The 11,389-nt window shown below is 39.4% G+C and overlaps 1 protein-coding gene across 30 annotated transcripts in view; it reads right to left on the minus strand.

The window, feature by feature from the left end:
• Nucleotides 1–794: 794 nt before the first annotated feature.
• Nucleotides 795–11,389, minus strand: part of SLMAP (sarcolemma associated protein) — a 170,950-nt gene continuing 160,355 nt past the window's right edge. For 17 of the 30 annotated variants that reach the window (XM_054479665.2, XM_054479658.2, XM_054479656.2 and 14 more), the window contains 2 exons: nucleotides 6,937–7,071; nucleotides 795–2,670 (listed from right to left, as the gene is read on the minus strand). In XM_054479665.2, the coding sequence (XP_054335640.1) occupies nucleotides 2,578–2,670; nucleotides 6,937–7,071 (228 nt within the window). In that variant the 3' untranslated portion in view covers nucleotides 795–2,577. Of the gene's footprint in view, nucleotides 2,671–4,052; nucleotides 4,143–6,936; nucleotides 7,072–11,389 lie in introns of those variants that run through there. The other 13 variants (XM_054479666.2, XM_054479660.2, XM_054479663.2 and 10 more) reach the window with 1 other exon arrangement.

The following is an 11,389-nucleotide window of genomic DNA, read 5'->3' on the forward strand; positions in this document are numbered from 1 at the left end:
ACTGGCTTACCTAAAACTTTAATATTTGCAATATTTTTTCAGTATGACATTCTCATAAAAACGTATTCACCACTTGAATGGTACTTCACATACATTATCTTTTTAATGTTCACACTACTACCACAAATATAAGTATTATTCTCCCCATGTTATAAATGAGAAAATGGAGACTCAGAGAAAATGTGATTTGTGCAAGGCAACAACATCTGATAAAAGGTAGAACCAAGATGCCAATACAGATCTGTTTTGCTTCAAACACCACGTTCTTTTTATTTTCTAACCCTGCCATGTAGCACCTTTGAATAATTCTTAAATGTATCATTATAGGGTTGTTCAATTTTTAGCTGCAACGCTTAATATTTCTTAATGACTCTATTATTACCAGTGAATAATCCTATTCTTTATTTAACGTGGAAGTGAACTGAACAAAACTGAAGGTATTGCTTATGAACACTTATTTCTATTCTTGAGGAAAACTGGAAGTAACTACAAAAAGCCATTTATTCCACTTGAATGAAGTAAATATTGATACTAGACCTTACATTTAAAGAGACCAGTCTAGCAAGTGACTCTCATTTTAACAATAACCATATTAAAAGAGAAAAAAATAGAGCAGTAAGTTAAATAAAAGGCTAATAAAACTTGGAGGAAACAGCTAAGTGTTTTCTTTTAAACCCTGAAGAATACCAAATGTATGTTATGTTGCATAAAGAGTCATGTCAAGAGAAGACTATTAACAACCCAATAGTAGAGTCAGCATTAAGAACTTCAATGATATTCAACTCAAACATGCGTAGGGAGAGTAAAGTTATTTTATTAAATCATGCACGTCACGTGTGTTAGTGCAAATAGTTTAATCTGTACTCCAGAAATTCTATTGTACTTTATATCTTTACAAAATAGATTTAAAACAATTATTTACTTTAAAAAATGTAATTCTGAAGTTAAGCATTTCAGAACAATATTTGCAATAACCTATATACAAGAGGTACTGGGTACCACTGGCATATTAGCATTCTGTGGTGGAGTGGCTTCCTGCAACAGAAAATGATGAAATGAACTATATGACAGTATTTTCTACAAGTCATTTGTGACTAATTCCTCCATAAATCTAGTGATCCTCCCAACAGCAATCTCAAATAGCTTAAAATATAACCTTTAAAGTATAAACAGTGACTGCCAAACATCACAAGGCAAATTATACCCTAAACTCCTATTTCAATATTTGGCTAGACCTGTGGATTGCCACAGAACATTCAAGCCAATTCACTGACATTCCCTCCTGGTCTTCACTGACTGAAAAATTTAACTATGTGATACTTTAGGATATTCTATGACCTAAATAAACTTTATTGACGTAACTATGATGCCGCACAAAACCATGGCTAAACTTTCACTTGTGTTTTAAATTTATAACATCAAGCAGTGTTTTTAGGTGCTTCATTGTGCATAGAACACTATTAATCTTGGGAATAGTGCTTTTCATTAACAGAAAGTCCCAATTAACAACAATAAAAAGAAAATAACCATTTGTATACCCAACCAGGAAATTTGTTGGTAGGTACAACAGCTCACCCTGAACATGAATTAGCTCTGACACATCATAAACCAAATTAGGTCAATACAAGCTTATCTAAAGAGATATTAATACTTTCTTCAGTTAAACATGCTTGGAGGAATAGATGATAGAAAAAAAAATCATGCTTCCTAAAATGCTGTATATGAGAAAGTAACTTGGCTTTTAAAGAAAAATATCTCTTTAAATACATGGTTTAATAAATTACATTCCAATTGACTCAACAGTTTGGTTGACTGCACTGAAATTGTGTAATTACTATGTTTTTGCTCCCAGAAATACTTCAGTTTGCTCAAGAAAATACACACTCTCATGGAAAGTTTTTCAAAGTTGATGTCCTCCACATCTTCAAGTCACATTAAGGCTGAACAAGCGTGCACATATTCCCCAAATTATCACCATAACAGTTTATTTTCCAAATGTATTTTTCCTTAAAAAAAAAAAATCCACGCAAATAGTTGTCTCTAAGTCTTGTTCCCAATAGCTCAGTGGTTTTATAACAAGTAAAAATGGCGTAAATATGTAAAAAATATATATATATGTGTATATATTTCAAACTGATAGGCACTGAGCACACAGGGCCTCTCTTCCCATGTATGTATTGGTTGTTTGGTTTGGGTAGTTATCAAATCAGAAAAATGAATTATCTGGTGATCAGAATTCAGAGTAAAATACTCATAAATTTAATGTTATAAATAATCTGGTGTACCAAGAAGCCTACTTTAGGCCACCATAATATTCAGAATCTTAACATACTAATTTAAAAATTACATGAAAAATTGCAAGCAAATTATTGCTTACAGTAGAATAAAGTCACAATTTTATATCTTCTTTATAGACAGATACATTTTATATAATTTAAAGCAATGACCCTACAGCTGTATTCTTGTACTTCTGCTGTTTTAAGAGGTAAAGAGGAAGAAAATGGTTCTGTTTGTCCCCAGCATGAGTGTGGTGCCAGCTTCTAGAGGGAGGACGGTGTACGGACTCAAGGAACGCTCTCATGGAGAAGCTCTGGCCAGACCTGGCACGTACAGCACGATGGCTGTTACTGCAACCAGGGCAGCCAACATGGGCATCCAGGGCCAGGGTTTCTGTGTGGAAAGAAACCAAGAGTCAATATCACATTCTCCCCTCTCTTTTCATACCTATTAACCCCTTGGTTCCAGAGAGTCCTGAATACTTAACAGAATACTGGAAAAATCTTATTTTTGCATCATAAAAATAAAGTTTGAAAAGAAAAAAAAAAGTGAGGGAGTGCAGGTATGAGGAGAGTCATATATATATATATGACATATATAATAGCAGGACCACCAATTTGGAAGTCTAATACGTCCCAAGAAAGTCCTGGGAAGTTTTCAACTTTGTTAGAGTTGAAACCTAATAGTGACTTCTAAGAAAATTTGTGGGCTCTGCCTGCTTTATTTACTCTGGTATCCATACATTCCAATATAACTGATGTATATAGACACCTGTAGTATGTTTCTGCCTAAAATGTTTATTTCTTGATAAGAACCAGACTCACATGTTGGGATATTTTATGCAAGGGGATAGTGGCTAAGGTGATAATGGTCTAGGCTTTGGTCCTCTAACTTGAAACCACAGAAGACAAAATTAAACAGGGTTCAAGATGGAGAAGTAACATTAGGGATCCTGCCTGTCTGATAATTCTGGTAAAGACTCTGTTCAGTGTAATAAAGCCACATGATCACCACATATGCTCTACTAACATGCATGCCAGTTAGAAGCAAGCATGGATGGGCTGTTGCTTGCTAGCTTTTAGAGGGCTTTATAAGATCAACTTGCTTTGGTTGACACTTTTATTTTTACTTGTATTCCAGGAGTGTTATTGAGAAAAACTGGTTTTTAAAGAAATATTCTGATGTTGCAGGTCAGGGCTCAGAAAGAAATGGGATATGTTTATATCCTTGCAAGTACATAATAGGGTTGAGATTGTGAGCCAATGGTTCATTATGTTAATCTCATTATTTTTCATCTTCATAGCCATAGTATAAACAGGCAAAGGGTTGAAACAAAGAAAATCTATACTACGAAAAGGAAGAGGATAAGGAAGAAGGGGAAGAAGGCTGGCTGAAAACTTCGAGGAGGCAAACTCTTCATTTCTCATTCAAATCTGATTAAACACATAACTGGAAAGAGGGTACTAATATTGCAGAAATTCATAGTGCACTCCAGTTTGCTAGAGATAAAGACTCAGTTATTGGAAGCATATTAACAACTGGTTAGGTTGGAATTAACTCATGGTTAGCATTACTACAAAGTAAACAAGACAAAAAGTTATGGGATTAGTTGACTGTTCAGTTCACTGGTATAACACAAATACACGGCATACTAAATGAAGGGTTTGCTTCAGGTAACAAAATACCTGTGTGTTCTTGCCATGCACTATATTACAAATATGGCACAAAAAGGTGACGGGGACAAACAGACAAGGACTCAACAATAGTGCTTGTACCTTTCTCTACCACAATGGACCGAAACACCAAAACAGGAAAGCCAGGAATAGGCCGATGAATACGGCTGGGACGGGTTGTAATATGGAAGGCTAAAGAAGGGAAGGCATATTAAAATCATTTTATGCTATGAAAATTATCAGATAAGAGGATTCAGACCCTAGTAGGGTGGGAGGTAGGAAGAAAGAATGAAATAATAGAAGTATACCACTCAGGTTTTACACAGATTCAAACATTTTAAAGACATCTAACACAATCTGATAGACTGTGGTATGCAAGTTGGGAAACTATCAGTTTAAAAGGAATAGCTAGGAACAGCTAGGCTCAATGCCTGTAATCCCAGCACTTTGGGAGGCTGAGGCAGGTGGATCACCTGAGGTCAGGAGTTTGAGACCAGCCTGGCCAACATGGTGAAACGCTGTCTCTACTAAAAATACAAAAGTTAGCCAGGCATGGTGGTGCATGCCTGTAAACCCAGCTACTCCGGAGGTTAAGGCAGGAGAATTGCTTGAACCAGGAGGCAGAGGTTGCAGTGAGCTGAGGGCACCACTGCACTCCAAGCTGGGTGACAGAGCAAGACTCCATTAAAAAAAAAAAAAAAAGAAAGAAACAGCTGAAGGCAATGGGCAATGTGGGTGTACCTAACATTCTAATGAAATATAGCACATGAAGACAGAGCAGGCCAGGTGCAGTGGCTCATGACTGTAATCCCAGCACTTTGGCAAGCTGAGGTGGGCAGACTGCTTAAGGCCAGGAGTTTGAGACCAGCCTGGGCCACATGGTAAAACCCTGTCCCTACAAAAAATACAAAAATTTATTGAGCATGGTGGCACACATCTGTAATTCCAGCTACTTGGGAAGCTGAGGTGGGAGGATTGCTTGAGCTGGGAAGGTCAAGGCTGAAGTGAGGCGAGATCACACCACTGCACTCCAGCCTGGGTGACAGAGCAAGACCCTGTCTCCAAAAAAAAAACACTGACAACACTTCACCACCAGCTGATGCTCTCTGCTTGACAGTACACTATTTTTGCTCGATACCTGAAATCCATTATTTGACAATGTACTCCCTCAGCAATGGTTAAGGTTTATTTTATCCCTCTAACAATTTTTTTTTTCAACCACAGCTCTTTTGCTTATTAGATGATACAGCTTTCAAGCTTAAAAATAAATGCCCTGTGATAATGCGTGCTTCCTAAATCAGGCAAGAGATTTCACATGTAATAAAGGTTTGGTATATAAAGACAGGCAGGGCTGGACACAGTGGCTCACACCTGTAATCCCAGCACTTTGGGAGGCCAAGGTGGGCAGATCACCTGAGGTTGGGAGTTCAAGACCAGCCTGACCAACATGGAGAAACCCCATCTCTACTAAAAATACAAAATTAGCCAGGTGTGGTGGCGCATGCTGTAATCCCAGCTACTCGGGAGGCTAAGGCAGGAGAATCGCTTGAACCCAGGAGGTAGATGTTGCGGTGAGCTGAGATCACGCCACTGCACTCCAGCCTGGACAACAAGAGCGAAACTCCGTCTCAAAAAAAAGAAAAAAAAAGGCAGCTGAGTCTCAGGGCTTTCAATTATGTTACCAGAATATAATTAATTTTTAAAATGGAAAGAAATTTGCTACAATGAGTGTTATTACAGAGTAATATTTTAGTACCATAAGTGTAATATCACAAAAAAAGGAAATTCACCCCTAAGGTGAATTGTAGCTATAAATAATAATAGCAAAGTTACTTTTGAAAAGGTCCTAAATAGTACGGGGGGATCCATTCTGATTATGCCAGATGTCTTCATGGGTTAATTTAGCAGTAGACTGAAATTCCATAATCCCAGGGATATGAATTAACACAAAAGAGAGAAGTAACCAAACCATTATGATCTGATTTTAGAAGAGTCATGTAATCTACATTTTGAAAAGTAAATGTAAACCATTTTTCCTTATAAAGCCTCCACACCCAGTTCATCATCTTCTAAAAGGCTTCTACCTAAGCAGCAAGCCTTTACTATCTACAAACTAAGACTTTCTTTAGCAAAGGACAGTTGGACACAACTCATGAGCATTCTGTGTGCAAATGAGTAACACGATGGCCATGCAACATCACTCTTTTGTACTTGTGCTGCAAGGTAAGCAGAGTGGCTTCCTCCATAGGAAGTATGTGGCTCACGCACACTGCAGTGTCCAAGCCATGACAGTGGTTTTAAATAAGTCAGAGCACAACCAACCACACTAAACATCTATCAGGGCCCACAAAGGTAATGATCACCAAAACGTACAACACAACATTTATTTAGTATAACATCTTTTTAAAGACCATCTGTCTTTCTAGCAAATGAAAAACAAAAAAATATTAAACTCAATTTATACCAAAATGTTCATCTCTCTCTCTCTCTCACAGCCCTACAGAAACTCATCAAATATTTTCTAATATTTACAGAATGACAAAGAGACATTAAGCTTTTTAGAAATTGTGCCTCAGTGAGAATACTATTGGTTTAAGAACAACATGTACTACTCTCTCTTAAATGGATCCCTGGTGGTACAATGCTTCATTTCCCAGTAGGGGAGAAACAAGAGCCAGATGATAGCTTAGTGACAGAGCTTCAGACTCATCTGGGAAAAGCTGACAGTTCTTAAGCAAGCTGCTTTATTGCAAACAAGGGTTTTCCTCCAGGCAGTCCTTAGGCTCTTCTAGGAGTATAGGTTAAAGGTACAAATTCTTACTCAAAAATCTGACAGCACAATGATTCTATCATGGAATTTCCTAATGAAAAGCCTATTTCATTTGTACCATTTGCTTCACAAATCAGTGATAAAGTCCTCTGAAAATCAATTTCAATCTCTCATGTGCCTCTCAATCAAAGCTAAGCCAAGTTTGCAAAGACTTACATTATTTCCTTTCTCTCGGAGCAGCTTCAGGTTGTTTTTACACTGTTTGAGCTCATCTGTGATTGACTGCTTTTCCTGCTCAGTCATTTCAAACTTCAACTTCAGTTCTGAGAGTACAGTCTGTGTCTTTTCATACTAAAGGCAAAGAAAAAAAAAGTGTGCAGATTCAACTTAAAATGGGTATGAAGTTATGGTTCTAGTCAGGTTTATATGCCAGACCCTATTTAGTCACCTGGAACACCAAAGTCAAGTCTTTTTGTTTAAGGAGGAATAACTTGCACTCATAAGAAGTCTTTTGGCCAGGTGTGGTGGCTCACGCCTGTAATCCCAGCACTTTGGGAGGCCAAGGCGGGCAGATCACGAGGTCAGGAGTTCGAGATCAGCCTGACCAACATGGAGAAACCCCACCTCTACTAAAAATACAAAAGTTAGCTGGGCGTGGTGGTGCACGCCTGTAATCCTAGCTACTCAGGAGGCTGAGATGGGAAAATCACTTGAACCCGGGAGGCAGAGGTTGCAGTGAGCCAAGATCATGCCACTGTACACTCCAGCCTGGGTGACAGAGGGAGACTCCGTCTCAAAAAAAAAAAAAGAAGTCTTTAATGTTGACTTTATTCTACGTAAGAATTTTCTGGCCATGGAGTTAAAAAAAATTAAGAGTAATTACCATTTTGTCTTCTGTTTTTAATATAAAGGATCACTCTTTCCACCAAGTGAGTTATAGGAGAAAAGGAAAATTTCAAACTGAGCAAAAGAAAAGTAGGTGAAGAAAAATTCCATAGCCAATGTTAGGAAGCCTGAGTTTATATCCTAGTAAGGAGAGTCAGCCAAGCTATTTTAGTCTTGAAGTAAAAAGTATTAATTCCCAATAGGTTTCCCTTTACCCAGCATTACTGGGTATTAAAGTGTTCTGGATAAGTGAATTTTCTAGGCAAATGAAGCAAAGAAATGTATCTGAAGTACCGACCACTATGATTGGGAAATTTCTATTTCTCCACTTAAAACAGGCATCGGCTGGGCACGGTGGCTCACACCTGTAATCCCAGCACTTTGGGAGGCCAAGGTGGGCGGATCACCTGAGGTCAGGAGTTTGAGACCAGCCTGGCCAACATGGCAAAACCCCATCTCTACTAAAAATACAAAATTAGCCAGGCATGGTGGCGCATGCCTGTAATCCCAGCTACTTGGGAGGCTGAGGCAGGAGAATTGCTTGAACCCGGGAGGTGGAAGTTGCAGTGAGCTGATATTGCACCACTGCACTCTAGCCTGGGCAACAAAAGCAAAACTCCATCTCAAAAAACAAAACAAAAAAACTTAGGTTTTCAACTGAGTCATTTTAAAAAGTCTGTTTCCAGTAGAAATTTTATTTTTATTTTATTTATTTATTTTTTGAGATGGAGTCTAGCTCTGTCACCCAGGCTGGAGTGGAGTGGTGCGATCTCAGCTCACTGAAACCTCCACCTCCCAGGTTCAAGTGATTCTCCTGCTTCAGCCTCCTGAGTAGCTGGGATTATGGGCACCTGCCGCCACGTCTGGCTATGTTTTGTACTTTTAGTAGAAATGGAGTTTCACCACGTTGGCCAGGCTGGTCTTGAACTCTTGGCCTAGGGTGATCCACCTGCTTCAGCCTCCCAAAGTGCCGGGATGACAGGCATGAGCCACCATGCCCCGCCTGTTTCTGGTAGAAATTTTTAAATAGCAAAACTTGTCATTTTCTGTTCTGGAAAACAATTCACTGTATATACTTTGACTTTCAGATACAGTCACATCTTTTTAAAGACCATCTGCCTTTTAAAGGTGATACCAATGTGAAACATAGTATGGCTTACCCCTACTTTAAATGGTGCCTGGAGGCTGAAATTCTAGACTGGTTCCACTTCTAGATACTGCATCTTACACGCAAACTGGGCTCACAGTCAAAGAGCAGAGATTGTTCTGCTACTGGCTATGCCTTTGTCTCCACTTCCACTACCCCACTCTGCCATCTCTCTTTTTTTTTTTAGACTGAGTCTCACTCTGTCACCCAGGCTGGCGTGCAGTGGCGTGATCTTGGCTCACTGCAACCTCCTCCTCTTGGGTTCAAGGGATTCTTGTGCCTTAGCCCCCCATGTAGCTGGGATTATAGGCATGCACCACCATGCCTGGCTAATTTTTTTGTATTTTTAGTACAGATGGGGTTACACCTTGTTGGCCAGGCTGGTCTCGAACTCCTGACCTCGAGTGATCCACCCACCTCGGCCTCCCAACGTGCTGGGATTATAGGTGTGAGCCACCGCACCTGGCCCTATTCTGCCATCTCTGAAGGTTTTAGAAGGAAGATAGACAAAGATTGAATATAAAATAGATATACCATGGGTAAGGTATACCAGTAAGGTTCCTCCTTGTCCCTAAATGTAGCTAATGAGGGTAGAAAGTTTCCAGTTCCTCTCTACTTATATCCTAGAAATTCTTCAATAAAGGAAACCTTTATAAACGTGCTTCTGAAAAACGTAAACACCTTGGAATGACTAATTAGGAGCCCATCATCACGCTCAACAAAGATAAATATTAAGAAGGAATATAAATGTATAAAAACATTAGACAGGAGAGATGGGGCTTAGGGTCAACACAGAGGTCACCAGAAAAAGAGAAGAAAGATATAGGTACAGAGACGGAGGTAAAATATGAAAGAAACTCCCTGTTACCTAACAACATTCCCACAACAAGTATGCCAGAGAATGAACTAAAGGAGTACAATTCACGGACTTTATGATAGCTTTTTTCAGTTGATGTGAAGATCTGTGGACTTACTTCCAGAAGGCAGAAGATTACTGGCATACTGCCAAGGCAAAGTCATTGTACCTACACTAGTTTCTGCAAATTGGAACGTAATAAATTCTCAATGACCCATGATCTGATTCTTAACAGGGACTAATAAAGAATAAGTAAAGAGTACTTTGTTGACAGGTTTTCCCTTACTTTCCTTTTCCACCATTCTTACATCTAGTCTGCCCTGTGCACCAAAGCACTTATTTCTCCATTGCAGGAGTTGTGAAGCAGAACCATAGGAAGGCAGCTCAACCAGGGGGATCCTGTTGCTTACCTCCAGCATGTGAGGGGGTGGCAAGGACTCTGGCCCCATGGCAAGAAGGTAAAGCCAAATCACTTTCTTGAGTCAGTCTTTGCAGGGTGGACTGTGTGCTCAATGTTTTAGGAATTTTTTTTTTTTTTTTTGAGATGGAGTTTCGCTCTTGTTGCCTAGGCTGGAGTGCAATGGTGCGATCTCGGCTCCCCACAACCTCCGCCTCCCGGGTTCAAAGTGATTCTCCTGCCTCAGCCTCCCAAGTAACTGGGATTACAGGCATGCGCCACCATGCATGGCTAATTTTGTATTTTTATTAGAGACAGGGTTTCTCCATGTTGGTCAGGCTGGTCTCGAACTCCCAACCTCAGGTGATCTGCCCACCTCGGCCTCCCAAAGGGCTGGGATTACAGGAGTGAGCCACTGTACCCAGCCTATAAATTCTTAAATTACAGATATTCCTACTAAATTAAAATATAGTGATGCTTTCTAAAGTCAAATATAAAGATGATACATCATTATTTTCTTGTAATACTAAGGATTAAGATTTACTTTTTTTTTTTTCCTGAGATGGAGTTTTGCTCTTGTTGCCCAAGCTGGAGTGCAATGGCGTGATCTCAGCTCACCGCAACCTCCGCCTCCCGGGTTCAAGCGATTCTCCTGTCTCAGCCCCCTGAGTAGCTGGGATTACAGGTGCATGCCATCATGCCTGGCTAATTTTTGTATTTTTAGTATAGACGGGGTTTCATCATATTGGTCAGGCTGGGCTTGAACTCCTGACCTCAGGTGAGCTGCCCGCCTCAGCCTCTCAAAGTGCTGGGATTACAGGCGTGAGCCACGGCGCCCAGCCAAGATTTACTTTTTGCATGTACTTTTTCTTTGTTAAATATTCATATAAAAGCTGCCACATATATAATTTTAATTTGTGCAACAAAGGTCACCTACTGCAGCCTTGCTTGGCTATCATTTTTGCTCCATCTTGCTTTCTAACTCTGAGGTGACAAACGAGCTTGGTCCTGATTAAGAGGGAAATATCACACAATATTACCAACACCTTTGGTTCTTCTTCATAAAAAGAATCATATCTGGGCTTGCTTAGCTTGTAATATTTTAGTCTGTTGCAGTGCTGAAAATACATAATTAGATACTGTGCATATTAAGCATGATTCTATGACAGAGAGGAGAACAAAGGGGAAATGTTGAAGGGGAATATATGTGCATTAATAAAAGGCAATAATTCATTTGCAGTGGATTACACAGAGATAAGAACCTCATTAAAGAACATTTTAGTTATAGTATGTAGCTATAACTAAACTATAGTATATAGTATCCAACATGTTAACATCTGGACAAACAGAAAGAGAGCAATTTCACATTACAAAGGAGTGTGAT

This window comes from Pongo pygmaeus, chromosome 2 (assembly GCF_028885625.2).
Source record: "Pongo pygmaeus isolate AG05252 chromosome 2, NHGRI_mPonPyg2-v2.0_pri, whole genome shotgun sequence".
In the NCBI taxonomy this organism is placed as follows: domain Eukaryota; kingdom Metazoa; phylum Chordata; class Mammalia; order Primates; family Hominidae; genus Pongo; species Pongo pygmaeus.